Raw genomic sequence first — 27,058 nt, forward strand, 5'->3', positions numbered from 1 at the left:
AATTAAAAAACAGAAATGTTTCAGCCAAAAAAAAAAAAAGTAGAAAAGATCAGATAGCAGAATTAGAAAGAATTGGCAACACAGAAGTGCCCAGTGGCAATGGATGGTCTTGGGTAGAGGGTCGACTGACAGGAACTCTTGGTAAGGAAGCAAGGGAAAGTAGTGAAAACTCTTTCAAACAAGCAGCCAGAGCTTGGAAGCCCCACCTGCAATCAGAAGAGCTCAACTGAAATCAACTTGGCAGCCAGCAAGAACAACAGGTCACCATCACTTAGAGTATGAAAGACCACAACACCAGTGGCAGAGGCTAGGGACATACCATGATTGATCAGAGTGGCCACGGAGCTGAATGTGGCATCTCACAAGCCACATTGACTCTGGGTTTAGAAAAACAGCAGAGTATGGCAAAGAGCCTGGTGGATCTCCTTGGGGGAAGAGCATGCTCCTTACTCCATTGTACTGCAGAGTGCAAGGCTTCCAGGCCTCCAGGAAGAAGCTGTTGTTCTGAAAGTGCTCAGTTCTAGGTCTGCAGCAACCTTACATCTCTTCTTCACTCAGAAGCTACAAACGCAATTAGAGGGCTCTGCTGAAAACACTAATCCATGCCCTGTACAAACTGACTTTGAGTCGGGGCAGGTGGCCTGATGGCAATGACACACACACTCCCCATCACCACCATCATTCAAGCGCCTTAAGGGGGGAGGGATTGCATGAACCAAAGTTTTTGCTAAGGCAGAAAAACCGAAAGCAGCTATAATAGGAAATGGGGCTGTCTTGTGCAGCTTTAGCAGATTTATGACTGAACGCAGCAACAGCACCTTCTAGCGGTGGGAATCAAAACCTTAAGGTCGTTGGGAATTCAGTGACTGAGACAAGTTTTTGGAGAGTGGTTGAGTCACTGGGTACCCAGAAAACTACACAGATCTGCTGTGTGGTGCAGGTGCTGGTGTGCTTCCAGCCCCATCTGGAGATTCTAGCAACTGTGGGCTGAACTGGGCATTGATTGCCTGGTAATAGAGCAGATCAGGCAGTGATTATACACTTGAAATTACTGTTGCCCTGTTCTGACAGGTACAGTCACCACTACCAAAGTATGTATCTCCCTGGACTCTCACCCACTCTTGAGCAAAGACAGACATACATAACCTACTTCTAGATCACACTTACAGACGTCCATTGAAGCAGCCGCCAAACAAAGCCGCAAAGACATAGTTCCAGGATTAAAAACTCTGAGGGAAGTAAGACCGGAACAGGTAGAAATGCCTAAATACGAGCAGAGTTGTACAGGAAATGTGAGCAAGGTAACAGTGTGACGGCCCCAAAAGAACACAACACCACCACAATACTAAAATGTGAAGATGAAGAGACTAACAACAGACTACTCAAAAACAATGGGAAGCAGATGAAGGAATCAAGACAATCCATTAAAGACATGAATGAAGTTTTACCTTGAGAAAAAATTTTAAAGAGAAATCGAACTGAAACATCAGAAATTAAAAAACTTAATATGTAAATATTGATTTTATGAGGAAAATGATTATAATGAAATAACAATATGTGATTCAAATACCCCGCCTTGATCAGTAGTCAGAAGATATCAAAAAATATCAACAAGGAAACATTATACTTAAACTGTAGCCTATAAAACTGGTACTATAAGAGATAGAGAGCAGCACACCCAGCAGACGCAGGATGCAATCCTTTGAATTACATATAGACTTTTGTCCATGGTAGATCACTTTTCAGGCCACGAAGTCTTCAGAAATTAAAGAAAACTGTAATAATATGAAGTATACATTCTGAGTATAGTGGTAAAATTGGAAATCAAAAAACAGAAGGGACTTCAAAAGAGTCATATGTTCATGACCAAACAACTGATCCTGAAAAAATTTGAAGGGAAACAAAATGTATTTAAAATGTATTATGATACAATGCATTATATCAAATCCTAAAGGATACAGCAAACACAGCAGGAAGAAATAAATTAATAACAGTAGATACGTACATCCATCAAGAAAAAAACAAGTAAACAACCTAAGATTGTATCACAAGGAAACACAAAGCAACGTAAGTCTAAAACTCATTAAGAGAATAGGAATAATCCAGAACAAAAAATTTTTAAAATAAAGATCACAAAAGGAGTACAAAAATAAAACTAGAAATGAAAATAGGACATTAAAATTGAAAACGTAGTACATAAAACGTCCAAAGAGGGGAAGGAACTTGGGCCAGTGGACAAAATGCCACTTGGGACACCTGCCTGCCTCATCATCAGAGCTAAGTGCCTTGGTTGAAGACCTGGTACTGCTGGCAGCTCTCTTTGGAAAAGCATAAGAGGATGGCTGCAGGAGTTGGGAGAACTAGAGTCACCTAAGTTTCATGCTGGCAAGTACAGGAACCAGGGATGGGGCGGGCCTAGTGGTGGTTACTGGGGATTGTTTTCATTAGGCTGAAGTTCTTGCTGGTGTAATTAAGGGCTGAGTGTGTGCCAAGTTAGGCTGGGCCATAGCATGCACTGATTTATGTAAGACATGGGGCTGGAGGCAGAACTGACCCAGAAATTACAACTACCAGTGTGCGCATAGGCTGATGTGCATGACAGACTAAGCTGGACTTTATACTGGCAAGCGAACACAAGAGTCAGGTCTGGGATCACCTCAGAAAAGGCTTCCTTCGGAATCCCCCAACTGAACCACCGGACTCAGAACTCCAAGCATGGGGAGAATGGCAGACACAGGATTTGTGGTCTGATCATGCAGTGTTATGTGTCAGAATTGAGTCTCCTCAGTGTCTTCGCCAGAGCAGTGGACAGAATGCCCAGATGTACACAGAACATATGGCAGTCCATTGCAGCCTTCAGAGGACATCTGGTACCATAGCAGAAGATGGAGGACAGAGCAAATCGGTCAAACACCAATTAATAGCAAGTATCTGGACAAATGGAGACTCTAGGTTGGACTATGTCAGCCAATAGAACTTGAACGGATTTCCTCATATTTGGATTGGTGAAAACAACAGCATCTCAAAACTATCAGAACCACTTGAGCAGAAACCCTGAAGCACGCTCCACATCAGGGACGCTGAGATGACATTGGGTGGCTGTTCCTCATACCCTGCTGAGGCAGTTTGGAAGCTGGGTATGGCTTCTCTCTTGTTCTCCCCCACACCCCAGATACAGGAAGAAGAAAAAGAAAATTTTGAAATAATGCTCTCACCCACTTTTCCCTTATCCTCAACGCTTCCCATCCTAATCAACTACTTAAACATCATCAAAAATAAAATTTAAAGAAAAGAAAGTGTGAATTCATATTTTTTTCAGTTCAATAATACTGTTTTATATGTCTCTGGACTTGCAAATTATTTTCATAATTATGAGAATTTTGCAAGTGTAAGGAAGTATTACAAATGCACAAATGCCAAATTCATTTTATTAACAAAATGGCCAACCAATAATCACTGACATTAAAAAAATAAAGCATAAAATTACTACCATCCGGGAGTTTTCTCCTTTAGCAGTCCAATTGCCTCGTAATTCCCTATAGATAACCACTCGCCTAACTTCTTTTAAAGACTTATTTTTATTGGAAAGTCAGGTTTACATAGAGAAGGAAAGATAGAGAAGAAGATCTTCCATCTGCTGATTCATTCCCGGAACAGCCACAATGGACAGAGCTGAGCCAAGCTGAAGTCAAGGAAGCATGATCTCCTTCTGGGTCTCCCTCATGGGTACAGGGTCCCCAGGCTTTGGCCCATCCTCTACTGATTTCCCAGGTCACAAGCAGGGAGCTACATGGGAAGTGGAACAGCCAGGACACAAACCAGTGCCTATATGGGATCCTGGTGCATGCAAGGCAAGGACTCAACCACTTGGCTATGGTGGTGGGCCCCACTCCCCTAACTTGCTACAGCACACATTAGTTTTCCTGTTTTTCAATTTTGTGTAACAAATCATGCAATAAATGCCTGGCTTCCTTTAAACAAATATCTTTCTGAAATTTATACATACTTTCCAATGCAGTTGTAGCTAACGTATTCTTACTACCCTTAGCGCTTCATCATATGAAAAGTCACAATTTACTTATTTACATTAACATATATATAAATTGCATGCTATCCAGTTGATGGAAAGGGTGCTGCCCTTCAATGTTTATGATGTTAAGTTTAGCAAATTTTTTCTTTAATTTTATTTCACTGCTATCATGCTGAAAAATCTTAGTCCATTTGTGAATTAGAAACAAATTCACCTAATTTTTCTAGTTTTTTAAAATAACATATTCTTTAGTTATTAAATGCATATGAAATTATTTAAGTGGGTGAAATAGTATGACTAGAACCTTTCTTTTCATATAGTTAAGTGATTAAACCAGTATATAATTAATCCCTCATTGGTCCTTTGACAATAAGGACAAAGTATGATCTATATATGATTTATATATGTGTGATTTACATATATTTATATGCATACATATATTTGCATGTGATATCCCTATTACAGTTAATGGCACTTTCCTATCCTTCACAATGATTTTGAGCTCAGAGAATGAAGCTTCCATTATAACAATAGAAGTATTTTTAAGGTTGTATTAACCCTAAATTTAAATGCACATTAAGAAAAGAAGAGGCATCACAAAAAACTGTATGAATGTATTTGGAGTTCAGATTTTATGCTTTTCATCTTTTCCAGTATCATGTGGAGTGGTGGCATTTTAATTTAATTTAACTTTTGAAATTTCAATGCATTCATTAAAGACAAGACAACTAAGTATATTTACCTATTTCATTTGCTAATAACAGTTTTGTGGTTAGCAATTGAATAATACCCACAAGTTAATATTTTATATTAAAATACAACTATGGACTAATAGATGTTTATATGGTAATTTTTTGCTGATTAGAATTTTACTTTTCATTTAGATCCCAGATGAATTTCAAGGGAAAATCTTTCATCTCTTCTCTGAATACCCTGTCGAATCTTTCATTCTGATCCACAGTAAAGTGATGTTTCCAATCCCCAACAGTACCTGAGTGGATAAACACATGAATAACATTTAAGTGAAAAAGCAGTATTGACTAGGCATAAATAGCTCAATCTCATTACAATCTCTTCTCTAACCCTCTCTAATTCAACATGGGCATAACATCACACATTTCCTTAGGCAATATGAGAAACAAAAGTACCTTAGGAAAGTAGCAATAGTCAACATGAAGGCTCTTCAAAAAGTTTGTGGAAAATGCATACTGTCAAAAGACTGTAGGTGCAGTTCAAAATTTTTTTACACAAAATAAACTTAACTTGCAATTCTGTATTCCATTTGATGTTGCTTCATAGTTGTTCACTACCATATCTGTTAGATTTTTACCAACTGCCTTTATTGAATCATAACCATTCTTTATGGGGAAAAAAATCTAAGAATTATGTACATTGGGTATTTTTTTTAATTTATTATTGTGTCTTGGAAAAGCAAAGAGACAGACACAACAATACAGGAAAATAGTTATCTTAGAACTATACCTACAAAACATGTGAAATCTATTCTCTTTATATTAATACTGTTTCAAAACTTTTAACAGTGTCACATTGTATGCCAAAGTTGCTGTTGCTAAGCTTTATTGTGCAGAAGTTTAAGATTATACTTATGCTATATTTAAAATGAAGATCAGGCATTCAGCTACCAGATATTCTATCTAAGTGACTGTGGGCATTAGGAGAAGATAGCAAACTACTATGGATATGGAAATCTAATTGTATCTGATTTACTTGAAATATAAGGACAGCTGATAATGATTTACACAAAAGAAAGAACAATAATTTTAGAGTAACAATATACAGGTCAGTTTCAAAAACATTTACAGTAAGTATTTACAAATCAACATCCATCATCATAGTGATATAAATAAACTACAGATTAATCAGAGAAGTTAAAATTACTTTCTGGAACTATGCTAATGTGACTTTTAAAAATTTGAACTTATGAGGTATCAATGAGTAAGTACATATATTCATTTTGAACAGCAGGCAGCACATAATTGGAACCCACTGGTTTTGTTTTAATAATATAATATAGAGGATATTGAGTCAAATGATAACACTGTACTTCCTATAAAGATGAAATCTCATATGAGAAGAAACAACAACCCAAATATTCTCCTTCATGACAAGAATTTTTTTTTAATTAATATTTATCATTATGTGACAGTTTCATAGGCTTTGGGAATCCCCCTCCCCCTCCCCTCCCCCCTGGTGGATTCCTCCACCTTGATGCAGCATTACAGTTCAAATTCAATCAAGATTCTTTCCTTGCAAACATATATTAAGCATGGAGTCCAGCTACTTATTGTCCAGATGGGTTGAACGGTTTCTTGGGGAGACCATTTCTGGTCCGAAGTCAGAGCTGGTATAATATCATCATAGTCAATTAAGAGTCCCAATATAACATCAACAGCAATTTGCAATATTATGGAATTGACATAGTTTTGAGTAACCAGTATGTTAAAAAAAAAAAAAAAAAGAACAAAATAACAAAAAACAAGTCCTAACCACAACCTATGATTTGCTCATTGACATCTCAATTTTAGTTTATATACAGGACCGGACCAGCTACTATATACCTTGAAAAGGCTATAGGGTACCATTCAGCTGTCTCATATCTATTTCATTTTACTATTTAGCCATTTGTTGTGTTGAAGTATAATTTTGTTGATCTTGGCAGATCTTGGGATAATCTAGACTGGCTTGTAACTCTAACAAGATATTTGTCGACATTTAATGTGCAGAACATTTTTTTTGGGGGGGGGTGCAGGAAAATCCTCAACACCATGGTGAGGAGTGACTAATCTTTGTGTCCCACCCAGCAAGGCATGAGCCAATCCATGCCAGCTCTTTCCTGTCAGATCTCAAGCTCTACTTTCTGTTGTTTGTCTATTTATTTTAGGGTTTTTGTTTTGTTTTGTTTTGTTTTGTTTTGTTTGTTTGTATGATTGTTTGTTTGCTGTGAGGGGTTTTCGAAGCGATCCCGATGGTCACTGCGAGGGAGGGCGGGGGTCCAGAGGTGGAGCCAGGCTCGGACCAGAGAAAGCTCTCCTCCCTGGTCCCGAAGGACATTAATTGTTCTTCTGTGTCTGCTGACCGCTCAGAGCTTCTGGTTGTCTTTCCGATGACGTTGGTTTCTGCGAGGTAGTGTTTGGACTTCTTCCATCCCCTGCAGAAGCTCCGGTTGGGGGTGGGTGACCTCAGAGTACTCGGCCTCCGAGGGCATCCAATTCCCTGTGGCCTCCTTGGCAGTTGGGGTATAGTCCTTGTTGCTCGTATTAGTAGTTTGTGTTGAAGATCTGGGAGTCTTCGTGGTTGGAATCCAAGCTTTCTCCTTACCACCTGCTCCACTCTGGAGTGCCCCCCTGCTCCACGCACATGACCTCCTGTTAAGAGGTTGTCAGGATCGCACCCGATTCCCCCCTCATGCATTGGTATAGTAGTTTTATTGTTGTTTAGTGCCGCTTTGAGTCTGTTGTCTATGAATTACCAGATTTGACCTTGATAAGCAATATTGTATTTTTTTTGTCTCTCACTCTTTTTATGGTCTTGAAAGATTTCCCTGCACTCCCTCCCCATTACCGGTTAACATAGCGTATTGAGGGTATAATAGGTTTTACAGTTTTTTGATGTAGATCTTAAATATTCTGACATTAATTGTTGGTTTATAGATTATATCGCGTTATCTTATTGCATTGGATACAGGTTGTTAGAGATTGCACTAATATTACAATATACAGGTACTATCTTTCAAGTTGTCATCTTTTCATCTCAGATTAAGGCGAACATGTGGTATTTAACCTTTTGGGATTGGTTCATTTCTCTTAGCATGATGGATTTTAAAAATACATGTGAATATACTTCCTACGATAATGAGAATTAGAGGCACTGTCCAAAATTTCCACAATCTTCAGTTGCTAACAAATTTGAAAAGAAGGAACATTCTGTTTAGAAAGAAGGATCACGGTATTAGATTCTTATATTTCATTGTATATTTGAAAGCCATACAAAAATATAAGGAGAGAGAGAAAGAGAGAGAGAGAGAGAGAGAGACAGAGACAGAGAGAGAGACAGAGAGAGAGAGATCTGCTGTTTTGGTTCATTTCTCAAATGCTGGGAACACTAGGGCTGGGACAGGATTAAGCAAGGAGTCTTCAGTGTGAGTGGTAGGGATGTAAGTTCTTGCTGCCTCCCAAACTGTGTATCAGTAGGAGGCTGGAACTGGAAGCAAAGCCAGGATTCAAAGCCAGGAACTGCGGTATCAGACATAAGTACATACCCCATGCAGCATTTAAACCACTGTGCCAAATACTTGTCCCAGAATTTAATATTTATTAAGAATGTTCAGTGAAGTGGCCATGTATGAAAACACTGTTAAATTCCCTAAGAAATTCTTCCCAGCTACTTTTAGTTATAATACTGAACAAAGAATAGGTCTCAAATGTCAGTATTAAGTGAAGACATATGCTGAAAGCATTGATGATCTTTCCTGCCTGCCAAGAATTTATGGGCACTCCCAACATCTTTGGTAGTATAAATGACTGAACTTCACCTTTACGCAAGAAAGTTCCATCATTTCGTACGCCAATTTCATTTTGTAGAATACTATCATAATTTGCTTGTGGACTAGATTTCATGTTTTCAAATGTAGCCTGTCTCACAATAGCATCCACATCCTCTTCACTGAGTTCTTTCTCAAGAAAACTGCTGATTTTCACCACTGAACTTCTGAGATCCTGAAAGAGTTGGGGATGTGAAAAATTTACAAAAGGTATGAACAATGTAAGAATTACAACTTAATATGCAACATGATCAAGCAGGACATACTCCTAACACACTACACAAGTGATCTGGCTCTAATATACAGGATTTACAAACAGCTTCAGCAGCCCGGGGACAGGTGAAAAAAAAAAAGGACAAAGGAAATGAACAGGCATTTTTCATAAGAAGAGATCCAAATGGCTAACAGACATATGAAAAGATGCTCAGGCTCCTTAGCCATCAGAGAGATACAAATGAAAACCACATTGAGGTACCATCTAACTCCAGTGAGAATGGCCTATACCCAGAAGTCTACTAACAACAGCTGCTGGTGTGAATGTAAGGAGAAAGGTACCCTCCTTCACTGCTGGTGGGAGTGCAGGCTAGAATAAGCACTATGGAAATCAGTATGGAGAGTACTTAGAGAATTGCAATTAAATGCACCATATGACCCAGTGATCCCACTTCTAGGAATGTATCCAAAGGAAAAATACCTGCATACGAGAAAGGGATCTGTAATCTTATATTTATAGCAGCACAATCTACAATAGCAAAGACATGGAAACAAACCAGATGCCCATCCAAAGAGGAGTGGTTAAAGAAACTGTGATACATCTACTCCATGGAATATTACTCAGCCATTAAAATGAATGAAACTATACCATTTGCAACTAGATGTTCCCAACTAGAGCCCATTATGCTCAGTGAAATAAGTCAATCCCAAAAAGACAAATACCATATATTCTAATATAAGGAAGCCATCATGCAAATTAGGCTTTTGTGTTTTCCTTTTGCACCAATGTGCTGGTTATTCAGTGGCATGTTTTTTTGAGTTGATAGTGCTGTATTTTTTGTTTGTTTTTGTTTTAACTTCATACCTGTTGGGAATATACATTTAAGGGAATGTATAGTGATGGAGTAATAGAGACTACCATATCCAGCTGTGAAGATACAATGCAACATTCATCCCTACTTCCAAATCAAAAATGGACTCCCAATGAAACTGTTGGACATGTCTAGACAATGATATACTGGGCTGTTTGACATTGTCTGTACTAGCAACATTGGGGCACACTTAAATAACAGACTGATGGAATTATAACTTGTTATGAATATGGGGAAAATCAGTTAGGCAGAGAGAATTTGGCGGGGGGGATCCCAGACCCTGCATACTTGTACCATAAAATTCAAAATTTTTTTTAAAAAAAGAAAAAAACTTAGAACTTGTGCTAAAGGGCAAACATTCACCTTTGAAAATGATTAGTCAGATGTTTCCATTGATTAAGACATGGTTGCCTTAAACTTAGACTTTATTGGCTAAAAGCAACTATATAAGAAGAAATCACTAAACATAACTATGTACAGTGACAAGAGTGACCTGGGAAAGATTGATAATAAGAGGCGAGAAGGAAATTAGAGATACAAAGAGAAATCTTAAAAAGATTAGAAAGGCTGGCAAGATGGCTGAATTGACTAGTTCTCTACTGCAAGCGCTGGTATCCCAGTGGGCACCATGAGTCCTGGCTGCTCCACTTCTGAACTAGCTCCCTGCTCATGGTCTGAGAAAGCAATGGAAGAAGGCCAACTGCCATGGGATCTTGCACATATGTGGAAAGCCTGGAGGGGGCTCCTGCCTCCTGGATTTGGATTGGCTCAGTTCTGCCCTTTGTGGCCATTTGTGGAGGAAGATCTTTTTCTCTGTTCTCTCCTTCTCTCAGTGAAACTGTCTTTTCAATTAAAAAAAAAGAAGAAGTCTAAAAAACAGAAGTGTAGTTAGATTTGATGAGATGTGGGAAAATGTTTTTTGCTGAAACTAACAGACCAGAGTTAAGTGTTTCTAAGAAATTGGGTTTTTTAACACTTTCATAATACCTTCTTCATCTCTTCATACATTATGAACAGAATATTGAAGTCATCCTTGTGTTTATACCAGTCTCTGATGTGATCAAACCAACGATTTGCTAGAACTGTAAGAAAAAAATATGTGACAAGGTCAAATTATTGTCATCTTTGGTAAACTGCTTTTTCATTTCTGTTTTTTAAATGTTGAAAGACACAAAATCTCCCATCACTGAACTCTATGTCACAGTTTTTAAATAAACATTACGTGACTCTCATATCGCTAAAATATCTATTCTTTTTATTCTCGAAGGAATTGCATGACAGCATTCACTCCACATCATGGGCCACACCTAATCATAACTGACTAAATGATTGACATTTTATCCTAACACTCACAAAAATCTTAAACTAATCAATCCTTCTAAATGAAAAAAGGCACAAATCATGTAAGGCCCCATGACATGGCCCCATGGCAGCTTATAAACTCACTCTTCAGCAAGGTTGAAATTATCTAATTCCAAATATGAATTTAGATAGTTTGAATTGCTAATTTGTTAGAAGTTTGTGGTGGAGATGTCTTATTATCTGATCAAAATACCTACTAAACCACAAGCCTCTTTAGAGGATTTGACAATCTCTAGATAATCCTATTCAGGATACAAAAGCAACCGAGTGGCAAATTAAATTACTACACAATCTTGAACATGTATGTGAACTCCATTGTCTATCATTGTCCTTTTCCCTCTCTGCATAAAATGTTCCCTAAGATAAGGAATTTGACTAAATGAGGGCATTCCTTCAAAAAACATAGCGAATGATTTTATGCTTACCATTTCCTTCTAGGAATTTTTCCATGAGTTGTTCTAAAGTATCCACAGCTTCTAATCTAACCACCAAATTTGAAAAATGGAAAAGTGAAATTAAAACATCCTTAGGATTTCTGTAGACATAAATAATCTGTAGGGAAAATTATAAAATAATTTTAACACTTGTTACAGGTTTTTTTTTGTTTGTTTTGTTACAGGTTTTTAATACCAATGTAATATTTCCTTATATTAATAAATGATTCATTCTATCACTAACAGAGGTTCAGGTTTTCATTAATTTTTTTTTTTTTTGCTTTAACAAAGACAGTTACAAAAGTATTTATTCTTATGTCCAAACATATAGGATACAGTTCTAAAAGTGAAATGGATAACTAATTGAGTTGCATAATATAAAATATCTATCAGTTATCTTCTACAAGCATTGTGTGATATTTGATAGCCAAGCTAGAACTACACATAGGAGAAGAACTGCTTCAGAAGTTGCAGCCAATAGCTGTTTATGTAAAATAAATATTATTTCTAAATGGTTAAAACCTTGGCATCTAAGAATAAGTTTCTATTCTTGGAACACCAAAGTGTTTCTTTAGAACAATGCTTTTTAAAAAAGAAAATTGACACTCTTGAAGTAACTGTGTCTTTTGTCCATGTTCTAATAAGCATAAATTTTACCTATACTATTGCTTTATGCTTGCTCTAAATATTAACAAACAGTTTATAAGCATTTCTCTCATGATTTGTGATTTTTGGTAACTTTATATTATAATTACTAACACTCTGAACTTAAATGGAAGGTACGGTGCTGTAGCCTAGTGGTTAAAGTCCTCATCTTGCACGCGCCTGGATCGCTATGGGCACTGGTACGTATCCTGGCTACTCCGCTTCCCTTCTGGTACCTTGCTTGAGGCTTAGGAAAGCAGAAGAGGATGTCCCAAAGCCTTGGAACCCAGAAGAAGCTCCTGGCTCCTGACTTCAGACCCAGCGGTTGTAGCTGCTTGGGGAGTGAATCAAAGGACCGAAGGTGTTTCTCTCTGTATCTCCTTCTCTCTGTATATCTGCCTTTCCAATAAAAATAAATATTTTGAAAGTGTCTCTAGGAATGTTTATCACCTCATAATATACATATTTACAACAAACTACCTGGTTATTAAATATTCAAATCCAAACAGGGAAATCCTATTGAAAGACTTTTTATGTGCCTATGCACAAGAGCTTTGCTGTATACTATACTGTAACATCACAGTGTGTGGTGATCCAAAAATGCACATCTTTTATGTATTCATACATTTTAACTTGTAACATGCTGTTGCAATTATTTAATAATCCTAACATTTGTAACAATATGATCGGGTTCAGGTAACAACATTTAGAGAATTTGCTGCCTGTACAAAAAGTACATACAGTGTATGTGTGCCTTACTTTAGCTTTTTTCTTCTTGAGACCTTTGGGTACTAAATAATATGGCAGATGTGAAGCAAATAGACGAGGGGCCGGTCTTTTCTCAAAGTCCATATGGCGGATGTTGTATTCCAAAAAGGGCACTCTATCAAGTGTGTCCACATTTTCAGTTCTTTTACGATGCCCTTCAAAATAAATCAAGCTTAGTATCTGCTGAGTCCAGATGGTTCCTGCAAAGACAGATAATCTTGTTTTCATACATAACATAATTTTGATTGATAAATGTCAAAGGTAATGGTCAAACCATGTATAACCAACTTGTTTTGGATATCTTATCATGCTACTTCAAAAATAAGGGGAGAAAAACAGAACAGGAAATTCTAACACCAATTTTGGCTTTTTAGCTTGTATCAACTACAAAAAAAATGAAAACAATCTCACCAGGTTCCAAAAAACCCCTTTTCAGGAATGGACATGTAGCCCAGTGGCTTAGATGCCACACCATGGACATCTAGATCTGATTCCAGGCTCAGGTTCTTGACCCTAGATTCCTGTTACTGCATGCACCGGGAAGAACCATTGATGGCTCATGTAACTAAACTCCACCACCCATATGGAAGATCTGGATTCAGGACTCGGTGTATAGCTCTGGTTCTACCCAAATCCCAATGGCTAAAAGTTACTTTAAGGAGTCAGCTAATGAGTGAAAGCTCGCTCGCTCTCGCGCTCTCTCTCTCTCTCTCTCTCTCTCTCTCTCTCTCTCTCTCTCTCTCTCTCTCAGAAGATGTGGGGGGGGTTTTAGAAAATATCTTTTCAAGATCCCCTATGGCCCACTAGGTTTGTGTTTTGTACATCTTTGCAATTATGACTGAGAGAGAATGAATTAGTCCATGAGTGAAATGCAGCTGTCATAGGTTACTTCTCAAGAAAATAAAATCTATTAGCGAATCAACCATTATGAAAGGTACAGTCTCTAACTAACAAAGAATATACAATTTAAAGAAAGACTGTATTATCTCAGGCCTGACATGAGGAAAATATCTTTTTGAAGCAGGAACGAAAAAAACCTGAGATATTGAAAATGTTTTGTCCCACATCAAATGAAAAATTTCAGTGGATTATATTCACAGAATGTACTATGGGCCTGCCATATTCCAAAGTCAATGTCATCTACAAGAAAGCCTCTCTCTGTTCAATCTCCTTCAGTACTTAAGCAGCTCTCTTGCCAAAACACCTTCTGTGCCCAAGTTTTCCAGGTCAACCATCAGACTCTGAGCTATGATCTATTTCTCAAGAGATCTCCTCTAGATTCTGGCTATCCAAGCACACTTGTCTTCAAATTAATCATTACCTCTGATAGAAGTACTAACTTCCAACTGCCTCAAACTGCTGGATACTGCAACTCTTTACTTCCTTCAACACGTTCACTAAGGTAACCCTAGTTAGGGTTTAACAAACATGTTCTCTCGGTCTTTTCTATTTTCTCTTATAAAAATGTCTATGTGATTTCCTTTTCAATTGCAAACAGTATGTTATCTGGATAAAGAAACTTTAAGAAAATAAACTATGCTCCAAACATGGAAAAGAGAATAGAATGAACAACTGTTTGCCTGGCTTTGTTGGCTTTATTGGTACTTCTATGAGTATTGAAGTTTGGCACTGAACTTCATGAAATTGTACATAAATTACATGTTAATCAAAAACACATGGCAAACTTGTTTGTGTTTAAAACCATTCATATATGCTACTTTATTTAAAATTAACTTAAGATGAAATATATTATGTTTTTAGTAAAACAAAAAAATCATATAACTTCTCTGAAAAAACGGAAATGCTTTATCTGCAGCTTCAATTTACGCCACCCTCAAACGTAATTGTTATTCACAGGTTAGAGTATAGCATTCCAAACTTTTTATTATGGATTATATGTGAAACATAAATGAATGACTTTTTAAAATATTTTATTTGTTTTACAGAATACAGAATGCAGAAGGAGAAGGAGAAAGAGAGATCTTCTATCTGCTTCTTCACTCCCCAGCCCAAAGCTGGGAGACTACTTTCAGTTCTCCCACATGGTACCTTGGGCCATTTCCCACTGCTTTCCAGGCCCATAAGGAAACTGGATCAAAAAGTGGAGAACCGGGACATGAACCCATGCCCATGTGGGATGCCTGCCCAGCAGGTGGAAGTTTAGCCTGTTATGCTACTGTGCTAATCACATGAATAACCTTATAAAAGCAAAATAAGCTCATATTGTATTTACTATTCAATAATTTTCTTTTTAAAGCTAAATTTGGAACATGGACATTTTTCCTTGTCATTATATCAAATAATCATTATTCATCAAATAGCTACCAGTGTATTTATGAGAGAATCCACTCTATCTGTTTATCCTCCATGAATACAGTAGAGCTAAGTATGAGAAACCTAGATTGGGGATGATTCTATTCTACAGCCATAGAAGTTCTGATGAAATTTCAGGCAGGAGGATCAAAGGGAACTGTTGGAATTGCCTCTCAAGACAGCAGCAGGCAACAGACAGGATTGGATGCCAACAAGATAAGTTTCACAATCGTCATTTTTGCTGTTCTCTTTTCCAAAATAACTACTATTTGGCCCCATATTGCATTTCCCTATTCGAAACAAAGAATAAGGTCATGTTTTGATGGCATTATTTGATTATTCGTTTACCTTTACATGAATTCTCTTTACCTCTTTTGCTGCTATGTTGCTCTATACAGTATAGGTCTTCCCATACAATACTGGGAAAAAAATAGTTGTACCAAGTGTCATTGTCCTACTCTTGATTTTAAAATACATAACCAGATAAAAAAGATATAGATATTTACCTCTCTGAAAGGGTGAGAAGTAAGAAAGAGAGTGTATGAGAGAAAACTAGCTCTATGCAACAATATCTGGTGACCGGCACCCCAAATAACAGCAGTGCCCCATTGAAGCCCAAAGCAGGAGCTCTGCACACCATTGAGCACTCCCACACAAGATGGCAAGAACCTAACTTTTTCAGACATTACTGCTTCCTCTTAGGATGTATGTTAACAGGAAGCTGAGGCCAGGAGACAAAGCCAGGAAGCAAATCAACATACACTGACATAAGGCCTGGGGTACCTTAATCACTAAGCTAATTGCTCACACCTTGATTCTGACTTCAAATGCAATATGTTAAATGTTTCACCACCGAATATGATATTTATCAAGGTTTGGAGTAAATTCTGTTAAGGGGGTAAATGATGGTCTATTTTCTCCCTACTTTGCTATTAGTTTTCTGCATTCATTCAAATGATAATATATAGTTTCTGGTTGTCTCTGGTATACAAAAATAACATTTTAGGGAGAAATTATGTAGCCTAGTGGTAATACAGCCTTATCTGATCTCAGAGTACCTGAATTTCTGCTGTTGTTCTGAATCCTGATTCCCTCTTCCTGTTGATGTAACTCCTGGTAGGCAGTAATATGATTCAAGTAATTAGATTCTGCCATTCCATGTTGACCGTATTATATTCTATTTTTAACCTTATTGGATTATGCTTCCTTATAGTTAAACTAGGAGTATTGTTTCTGTGTTTGTGAATATTCTAAAAGAATGCAATTACCAAACAATCCTGTAAATGCTACCACCTAAGTGGCTTATCTAGATAGACTTGATACGATTTCTAGTCAATCCTTTGGATACTAAAGACACCTCAGGTTGAGCTGGGCACTGGTTATAATTTTCCAGAAATATAGGAAGAATTAAGAAGCAGGAGAATGCTTTTTTTTTTTTTTTTTTTTTTTTTTGTAACTGAGATGCTTGACCTAAAACCACAAAACTAATGGAAGGAAAATAAAAAAACATTTCAGTTGTTTTTGAATAATAAAACAAACCAAATTTTCAGAAGATGGAGAAATTTAGAGAGAAGACAAAAAAGTTGCTATCCAGAAAAAGATATCAAAGTCAAGAATCTCCGAGCAGAGTATAAAGAAGAAGATCCAGGGCATTTCCATGAACATCAGGAATAGTTTTTTTAATTATTATTATTATTATTATTATTATTATTATTATTATATGATTGTTTTAGACTCCAGAGAGTCTGAGAAATATTTACAATTCATTACATCATTCTTTCAATGGCAGCAATTATCCTATGTTCTAAAAAGGAAAACTTAGAAACGAATTTTTACAAAATGTAAGATTAACATGCAACTATTTCATTTTGAAAGTTATTTCATAAAGAAATACAAAGCAGTTAGAGTAATTGTAAATCACAATAGGAACAAAATATAGCTGGGTTTGTACTGTATATTTCTTTCGCTTTCTCAAATAAAACAAGTCAGCATTTGTAAGATAAGTGTTCTTGCCTTAATATTTGATTTCTTCATATTGCCACCAGCTAATGTAATAAATACATTTTATTTTTATTTATTTTTAAAATTTACTTTTTTTTATTGGAAAGGCAGATCAGATTTAGAGAGATAATGAGAGACAGAGAAAAAGATCTTTTATCTGCTGGTTCACTCCCCAGATGGCCACAACAGCCAAGAACTATACCAATCCAAAGCCAGGAGCCAAGAATTTCCTCCAGGTTCCCCACTCAGGCTCAAGGTCTTAACGCTTGGGAAATCCTCTATTGTTTTCCCAAGACATAGCAGGGAGCTGGATGAGAAGAGTAGCAGCCAGGGCATGAACCCGATGCCACTATGGGATTCTAAACACTTGCAAAGTGAAGGTTTAGCCACTGAGCCTTCACACTGGGTCCACAATAATTGTAGTGAAAATAACCTCATACCATGGGGATTCGAGCTTACTTAACTTTTTCTGACCCTAAATGGTAATCTACATGTGCATTATGCTACTGTTGATGTCTGGAAAAAGGCAGATTGGTACATGCTTCACCAAACATAAATGACGAGTGATATCAGAGACGTCACTCCTTAAACCTACCAGATTTGGAAACCCAAAGAATAGCCTAATGGCAAATATTCACCTCATGTGCCCAGAATCCCATATGGGCACTGATTCATGTCCTGGCTGTTCCATCTCCTGTCTCGCTCTATGCTTGTGGCCTTGGCATCTTACTTGGGATCTGACTCCCGTATGGGAAGATGCTCCTGACTACTGGCTTCAATCGCTCCTGCTCACTTGGGGAATGAATCAGCAGACACATCTTTCTCTGTGTCTCTCCTTCTTTCTGTGTATCTGCCTTTCCAATAAAATTAAATAAATCTTTAAAAAAACTTACCAGATTTAGGATATGTGACTATGAAGACATCATCATCTCTGATTTTAAAATCATCTAACTTTTCTAAGAACTCCAAGTCAATGAGTGTGGATTCAAAATTAAAGCCTTTAAAATTCACTAAATATGCACTTGAATTGTCCATAATGTTTCACCTACAAGTAAAATAAGATAAATATTTCTTCAATTTTTAGCATTTTATAAACATTATTGACATAGTGAATGCTCACCATATTCTAATCATCATTTAAATGTCTTATACCACCCCACGTAACACACTAAGCATGAATATATATATATATATATTTATTTAAGCTTCACAGTAATTCAATTTTGCTGTGGTTATCATTGTCACTGTTTTAAAGAGGACACTAAATCACTTAAGAACTTAAGTAACTTTCCCCAAAGCTACATGAGGAAAGATTGGTGTGACTTCAAATATGCTGATGAAGGGATTAAGGCACAGAGAGACCAATCGCCTAATTCTAGTTTTCCCAGCTGTTACACATAGAATGCGGAAGGTTTGACACCAAAAATTTGTCCAGAGTCCATACTTTTAAATCTACAATTTCCTGTTACATCATGTTTGTATTCCTTATATTTTTCATTACTATATAAATAAGAAACTATTTAATGAATGCATTTCTGATTTGATTTTACTTGTTTGTTTTCCCCAACATGAATAACGAGTTGACACAAAAGAAATTTCTGTGCTTTTGGAATCTCATATACTGTTTTAAATTAAAACATGCTATACTCTGCATGTGTAGCAACTTAGGAAATCAGGAAATTCAGCAATTGCACACTGTGTGGCCTATATGGCAATTCTAATTATAGTAGAAGTTATTATTTAGTCAAAAATATTATTTAGTCAAAAATATCAACAACATAATTAAAAATAAACTGAGGATAAATATTTTAAGACTTCCAACCAACCAAGCAATACTATTACATCTGCCCAAAATAGAGTTATTTTGACACCAACATGACAATTTAACTACAGTGATGAAGATTTCACATTGCATAACATGTACTATGGAAAAGTCCTTAAGCAAAGCTGCGGTTAAAAGTAAAGGCAAAGACGAAGAGTGAATCATTATTACACCACTCCTAATAGCCCACAATGCTACTCAGTCTCTTGAGAAAACCGACATAGATTCTGAAATCTCTGCATGCAGAGGAAGAAAGCAAAGAATGTCAGATAGCCTCCACATCATTCTTAACGAATAATGTATCACTTGAGTGGATATAAAAGAAAGTGGTTGCATGAATAGACACATTTGTTCCTCCCTCTTCTTTCACTGATATCCCAAAAGAAGCAGGAAAAAAATTTGGAAATGGAGAGGAAAAGGTAAATGCACATATTTTGCAGCAGGAGGAAGATATTTGAAAGAGACCCTCTTTCTCAGTTTTCTACTCACCGTTGTAGATCAACTGATGAAGTAAAACCACAACTGAAAGTGTTAAGGTGATAGGAATCCTTGTGTGGCTGAGGAATAAGTATCCCCAATAGAGTTTGTTTTGGCCAATGAATGGTGTTTTGCGATATAAGATAGTGGCTCAGTTTGCATAAGTTGGGTAAGTCTGTGTTGACATTAGGAAAATCGTATCAGGTTATACTAGAATTATCAAAGGTGCCAAACTTCAGAAAAACTACAGAAGTATGAATGCAAACAGAAATTGTTCAATTAAACTTCAGCAATTGTCAAACAGCCAATATTTATCAAAAGTTATAACAAATGCAACCCAAGGCATGACTTACATGATATTATAGCCTTTAGATATGTATAAGGAGACAAGTATCCATTCTTAGATCTTTGGTTGCACCATCCTCTAGTTTGTTGTTCTCTTAATCTCCTCCAGTTTATCTTTTTCTGTTGAAAAACTGGCTGTGGTCATAAAAAGTTCCAGAGACTTTATCAATCCACTGAGTCTATAAATCAGTTTCTTAAATCCAAAATTGTCCTTTCTAAATAATGTGCTTCCAATACAGTTAGTTTTTAAAATCAGACATTACTAATAAGTCAACCTGTTTTTCGTATTTTACAATAAATACTATTTGTCTCAACCCTTCCCTAACATCTCTGCTTATTCCTTAGTCTTTTGTTCCCCACAGAAACTAATCTTTGATAATGATTCTCAGATAGGTTGCAATCTTTTCTTTGGGAAAATCCTTACTGATGGGCCTGGCATGGTAGCTCACTGGCTGAGTCCTTGCCTCGCATGCACAGGGATCTCATATGAGCATCAGTTCGTATCTCAGTGGCCCTTCTTCCAATCCAACTCCCTGCTTGTGGTCTAGGAAGGCAGCTGGTGATGGCCCAAAGCCTTGGGGTTCTGCATCTGTGAGGGAGATCCAGAAGATGCTCCTGGCTCCTAGCTTTGGATAGAAGTATTGTTGCCTGGCTCAACTCTGGCTGTTGCAACGATTTGGGGAGTGAATCAGCAGACAGAAGATCTTTCTCTTTGTCTCTTCTTCACGCTGTATGTCTGTTTTGCCAATTCAAAATAAATAAATCTATAAAAGAAAGGAAGAAGAGAGGGAAGGGAAGGGAAGGGAAAAGAGTGGGGGGAGGGGAGTGGGGGGAGGGGAGTGGGGGAGGGGAGTGGGGGGAGGGAAGTAGGGGGAGGCGCGAGGAGGGGAGGGGAAGGGAAAGGAAGGGCAAAGAAAGAAAATGAAAGAAAATCCCTACTTGTATGGGAATAAGATTTAATCTAAGAATAATTTAAGCTTGCAAATATTGAGCCTGTCTCATTTCTCACAAGCTTTGTAAATTAAAACAATACTTGGAAAATAACCTATCGAAATGTGGTCAGCATAACTGTGAAGGATGGAAACTAATCAGAATAGACTGCTTATTAGCATATGTAGGTCAAGTAAAAGTTGTGATTTTATAACACACACTTTATGAAATCTATGCTTTAAGGTGAATGCTTAGCAGTTTTTCAGCTATTTGGAATTATTTTTTCTGTTCTCGCACACTTACTCTTTCTCTAATTGTCTTTCTCTGCTTCCCTCTCCCCCTCCTCCCTTTTTCTTTTAAAAATACCAACTATATGAAGGATAGGACTCCAGGCGAACACTCACCCATGCCCGGAAGACTAGGCCCAATGATGAGCACATTCACAGCTCTTGGGGCTGTGGATTGACCAGGGTAGGGGGGTTGTGGATAGGTGAGAGGGGACACCTCTGAGGAAGTACATTACAGATGAGGAATGGATGCTGGGGCTCTTCCACAGACCACACCACTGCACTTCAAGGTAAATGAGGGGGCTGAAACCAGTTGGTTTTGGAGGGGAACTTGGAAGACTCGTCTGGGTCATACCAATGCACCCACCCATGTGGGAGACCTGCATTGGGTTAACTGGCATCAAATACCACCCACCAGTGCATACAAAAGCCTGATCTGGGGTGCCTGGCTGGCAGGACCAGGCCACATACCCTCCAGTGCATGTCAGAGCAAAGGTTCAGTCTATGTTACGCTGGGCCATGCCATGACATTAGCAGCATGCACAAGAACCAGATTTGGGGATAGATTCTGCAGGAGATCTAAGCACTCATTCTTTTGGGACTAAAATATCTGCTGGTTTGTGCAGGAACTGGGAACAATGATGAGCCAATCTAGGCATGATTGCAGAACTCAAATATTTCAAATCATAAATTTATTTTAAGTTCACAGACTACACAAAACAAGTGATGGAGGGATCAATGTATGGCACAGTGATGTAAACCATTACTTGCAATGCCAGCAAGCCCTGCTTTAAGTCCTGACTGTTCCACTTCCTACTAATGTTCATGGGAAAGCACTGAAAGATGATCCAAGTGGTTGGTTTGTTGCACCCATATGAAGTTTCTGGCTCCTGGCTTTGGCCAAGCCCCAGCATTGCAGCCATTTGGAGAGTGACCTAGTGACTAAAAGAAAGAGAGAGATTATTTATATATATATATACACACACATATATATATATATACACATATATACATACATATAGAGAGAGAGAGAGGGAGAGAGAGAGAAATAGAGAGGGTGTATCACCCTCTGTGTGTAACTGCCTTACAAATAAATAAATAAAAGTTCAAAAATGAAATAGGACCATTATGGAATACTTCCACTTAAAAAAATCAAGTCATACAAGGAGGAAAAAGTAAAAGAAGCAAATTCTTCAGAAAGGAAATACCTCGTTATATAATAACAGGATATAGAGACAGAAGAAATCATGGGTAAAATTGCAACTGATGTTGGGCCTGGTGTGGTAGCCTAGTGGCTAAAGTCCTCACCTTGCATGCCTGGGATACTGTATGGACTCTGGTTTGTGTCCTAGCTGCTCCACTTCCCTTCCAGCTTCCTGTTTGTGGCCTGGTAAATCAGTGGAGGATGGCCCAAAAACTTGAGATCCTGCAACCACATGGAAGACATGGAAGAGGCTCCTGGCTCCTGGCTTCTGATTGACTCAACACAGACCATTTTGGCTATTTGGGAAGTGAACCAGCGGACCAAAAATCTTTCTTTCTCTCCTCCACTCTATAAATCTGCCTTTAAATAAAAATAAATAAATCTTTTAAAAATTGAAGTTAAAACTGATCAAAAAAGTTTTAATGAGGACCAAGGTATTTACATGTTTTCAAAGGCTATTCTTCAAAATTATCTATTTGTTAGTAATAAAAGTCAAACATGTAAATTCACAATAAAAACACACTAATAAAAGCTTCAATAACCTCAATATGTTCCTGTCAAAAGTATCCAAATGTATTAATCATGCATAAACATCAAATAAAATGAATAAAATTCTAGATTGTGTTTATCAAACACACCAAGGATAAGTAAGCAGGGAAAGGAAAGGGCCCCATCTGTAAGCAACCGCCTAGGTTACATTGTAGCGAGGGAAGTGTTACACTGCTGGGGAAAATGCAGCTAACAGCTGGTGGGCATCCTGGGCCTGGTTAAAGCCAAATTTTGGTTAACCATACCAGTGTGCCAGCATAGTTGCCTATTTTTAAGACATCAAGGGGAAAGACCAGAACACTGGTTACAGGGTCTATGGACACACGAGCAAACATGCATGGGACCCAAGTATACATGCACAGCACCAAGACAAGACAACACACAGCTGGAGGACCAAGCTTATAGACCTTTCCTCTCACGGGCATAGGGGCCTGTGGATTGTTAAGGGAAGCAAGTCTGCAGATGTGTGGGAGGGAGGACTGCTGAGGAAGAATGTGGCAGGTGAGGACTGACTTCTGGGGGATTACACCAACAAGGTTACTGCACTTGCAGGTAAGTGAAGGAATGAGATCATGTGGTTAACAGGAGGAAAACCAGAGGATATTTTGAGATTAAAACAGTATACCCACACACGTGGGAGATGAGAGCTGGGGATGTTGTTATCACCCACTGCCAACTGAGGAACACAGAAGCCATGGATAGGCGGTATATATGGCAGGGCTTGACCATAATATCCATCAGTGAAATGTCAGATACAGGTCAGGGTCCACATTAGGCTAGATCATGACATTAACCAGCAAGAAAACAAGGTCTGGAAGCAGATTATATGGGGCATATGTCAGCTTACTGCAGTGGGACTGCCAAACCAACTGGCTTGCTTGAGGGCTGAGCTAGACATAACTATGGAACCACCAGCACTCATGGATATAGCGACTGAGAGCAAGCCAGGCTGCTCCAGGCTGCAGCACCCGTAGGCATGCCCAAAAATTGTGTTTGGAGCAGGCCAGACTGCAACATCCAACAGCACACCAAAGGCTGAGACAGAGGGGGGCATACAGTTCTAGGTAAGGGCTAACTCCTGCTGCCACATGTGAGATCTGGATCTGGAAGTGGGCCTGGAGGGGGAACTTGAGGAACTCCCCTGGCGAGCTATCACTCCTGCTGGTAAGCATGTGGGTCAGGTCTCAGAACTGATCAGGCCAGGTAGGGTTACCCAGCTGGATGGGTTGGTTTAGGGCATGAAAAGGGGCTGAACTTGGCAGGGCCAGGGCAAACTGTAGCACACTGAAATGCATAAAAGCCAGCATGGGGTGAGGGCCATGCCATGCTAAATTAGGCTGTCATACCTACATGTTCACATGAAAAACAGGGATAGGGGCAGAATGGGCAGGCTAGACTGCAGTACACAAAAGTGAGAGTTGGGACTGGAGGAAGGCCAGGCTTGGCCAGGTGATGAATTATGCATGCCAGACTAGGTCAAAAAACCGAAGAGCATATGCAAAATCTGTGGTTTGGAGCAGGACTGGTTGGGAAATTAAGAGGATTCCCTGGCTAAGTTGCATATCCCATTGGAGAGCACAAGAACCAGAATGCGGGCAGCAAACAGGGCTGGACATGGCTGTAGAATATATCCACATGGGTGTAGACTGGATCAAGGGTGTACCAGATTGGGCTAGGTTCCAGAACTCAGTAACACTCCTAGGAGGCAGAGTGGATATACAATAGGATAGGCACCCACTCAGCACCCACTGAACCTTATAAGAGCTGAATCTTGAGATAACAAAGGCAAGGCTGGCCTGTAGCACCCAAAAATAAGTACAAAATGGTATGGGCTAGTTGGGCAAGGTAGCTATTCATGCCAGGACAAGAGGTGGGCCAAGACAGGCTGAGCCAAGACCACACTGGTGATTGCAAGATCTGTGACTGGGAGGCAACCTGATAGAGGAGTTGGGGCAGCTCCTTAGTCAGGCCACAGTCCCTGCAGGTGGGTGTAAGAACCAAGGTTGGAAACAGCCAGGGCAAGAAAGGTTAGAATACCTGCTGGCATACATGTGGCTCATGTCTCAGGGCAGTACAGGCTGAACCAATTCATAGCACCCACTGGCAGATCTGACAACCAGGATGGGGTGTAGAAAAGACCAGGTAGGGCTACACATCAACCAGTTCACATTAGGACCAGGTTTGGGAAATGGCTGGGGTGGGCTGTGCTATGCTACATCACTTGCTGGTGAATAACAGGGTGAGGCAAACCATGCCAGTATGGGCCACAGCACATGTAAGACCTGTAATGGGGCCAAGCTCAGTAAGGGTGCTGCAAAGACTATCCTGCAAAGTCACTGCTCCCACTGGTGAACATGAGAGCTGGGACAGACTGCAGACCAGGCTAGGCAGGACTACAAAATGCATTAGCTTGCATGTGAGCTGCTTTGTTGGGTAAGCCAGCCTGATATAAGTGACAGTATCTCCTGGAGCATCCACGAACCAGAGTAAGTGCAGGCTAGTAGGCATTTGCCACAACATTGACTACCAGGTGCTATGACTAGGGACAAGTCCTGTCAGGCTAGGCTGTAGAACCACATGGAGAGTGCAAGATTCTGGGCTCCGTAGGGAAATTGTAGGCACCTTCTGATAAGCTAGAGCTCCAAACCAGTGAACATGAGGACTGGGCGCAGGCCTGGCTAGACAGGCAGCGACACCCACCAACATAAATGCAAGCACGATAGTGAACTAAGCTCCAACACCCATTTATGTGTATGAGAACCAAATGGGATGAGGGTAGGACCAGACCAGTCTGCTGCACAAAGCGGCATGCGCAGGAACAGGAGCTGGATGTGGATCTGATACAGGTTATCTGGACTTGCTCCAACTAGTCTGAAGTTCCCACTCGTGTGTGTAAGGGCCAAGTGTGTGGTGTGCAGGGTTAGGATACACCACAGCATCCATTGGTTTGCATATGAAATGGGGCTAGCGACAGAACTGACCAGGCAACTGCAACCACCAGCATGTGTAGTAACAGAATGCTCCAGAACCCACACTGGCTGGCACACACTGCAGTCAAGTCTGTGTTCACCTCTGGTAAGGTTTCTTTGGGCACCACCCCCAGCTGGAGTGCTGGACTCATAACTCCAAACATAAGGACAATCATAAGGTCTGTGGTTTGACCGTCAAGTGAATGTGTCAGAAATGGGCATATTCGATTCCTACAGAAGGTGTTGCAGTGCACACAGCATGATGAGATGCATGTGGGGACATTACAACCAATTCATTGAGGCCTATAGAGAATGTCTACTACCAGCAAGGGCAGAACAAATTGGACAGCTCTCCCAGTCCAGCTTTGACAGCAAGTTTCTGGGCCACTGGACTCTCCTGCCTTTGTGGACTAGGTCAGCTAATGGACCTTGCAAGGATTTCCTCAACCTTGCAGCCACAACAGGAACAGCATTTCAGAACTATCAAAACCACTGAAGCATTGCCCTCAGAACATGTTCCACATAAGGGACCTTGGGAAGACATCAGATGGCTGTCCCCCGTTCCCAGGTGTTGAAGTGTTGGTCTTCTGGGGTGGCCCTCTCCCACTCTCTCCATTTTCCCCAGATACAGGCAGGAAAATGAGCGATTGGAGGCAGTTATGTCATCCACTTCCCCCATTCCTTGACCTCTCTCCCCTAATTGGTGGTCCACATGGGCATCCCTACTTGTCAGTTCTGTAAACATCATCAAAATTAAAATGAATTTATTACTAAAAATAAAATAAATAAATATAAGATAGATAGATGACAGATGATAGATAGATAGATAGATAGATAGATAGATAGATAGATAGATAGAAAAAGTCATTGCAGGGTTTGGTGTGGTGGCTCAATGGCTAAATCTTTACTTTGTAGCATCAGGGTCTCTTGTATGGGCACCAGTTCACTTCTTGGCTTTTCCATTTCCCAGAATTATGGCCTGGAAAAGCAGTAGAGGATGGACCAAAGCCTTGAGACCCTGCACTCATGTGAGACCTGGAAGAAACTCCAGGCTTCTAGCATCAGGTAGCTCGGCTCTGGCCATTGTAGTCATTGGGTTGCAGATCTTTCTCTCCATCTCCTTCTCTCTGCAATACTGCCTTTCCAATCAATCAATCAATCAATCTTTTTTGAAAAAAGACATTATAACAAAATGCAGTGCATGACACCAAATTCTATTACACCACAGAAAAATAAGACTATAAAGCATAATATTGTGACAATAGTATGTATTGTA

General features: G+C 39.1%; 1 protein-coding gene across 1 annotated transcript; it reads right to left on the reverse strand.

Annotated features, from left to right (window-relative positions):
• Positions 1-4,899: 4,899 nt before the first annotated feature.
• On the reverse strand, positions 4,900-18,234 carry LOC101517886 (amine sulfotransferase-like). Its single transcript, XM_012925583.2, has 6 exons — positions 18,093-18,234; positions 12,877-13,085; positions 11,464-11,590; positions 10,664-10,758; positions 8,583-8,766; positions 4,900-5,021 (listed from the first exon to the last, which is right to left on the reverse strand). Exons 1-6 carry the CDS (start codon positions 18,232-18,234, stop codon positions 4,900-4,902), a joined length of 879 nt encoding a protein of 292 aa, XP_012781037.2.
• Positions 18,235-27,058: the final 8,824 nt, after the last annotated feature.

This window comes from Ochotona princeps, chromosome 1, assembly GCF_030435755.1.
Source record: "Ochotona princeps isolate mOchPri1 chromosome 1, mOchPri1.hap1, whole genome shotgun sequence".
NCBI classification, from domain to species: domain Eukaryota; kingdom Metazoa; phylum Chordata; class Mammalia; order Lagomorpha; family Ochotonidae; genus Ochotona; species Ochotona princeps.

Excerpts from the sequence above, each read along its gene's own strand:
- LOC101517886 (XM_012925583.2), bottom strand. The coding sequence starts at position 18,234 with ATGGACAATTCAAGTGCATATTTAGTGAATTTTAAAGGCTTTAATTTT. Across the intron at positions 11,591-12,876 it reads TCAAGAAGAAAAAAGCTAAA|ATTATTTATGTCTACAGAAA; the intron begins GTAAGGCACACA and ends TTTTCCCTACAG. Across the intron at positions 10,759-11,463 it reads AAAATTCCTAGAAGGAAATG|TTCTAGCAAATCGTTGGTTT; the intron begins GTAAGCATAAAA and ends TTTTTCTTACAG.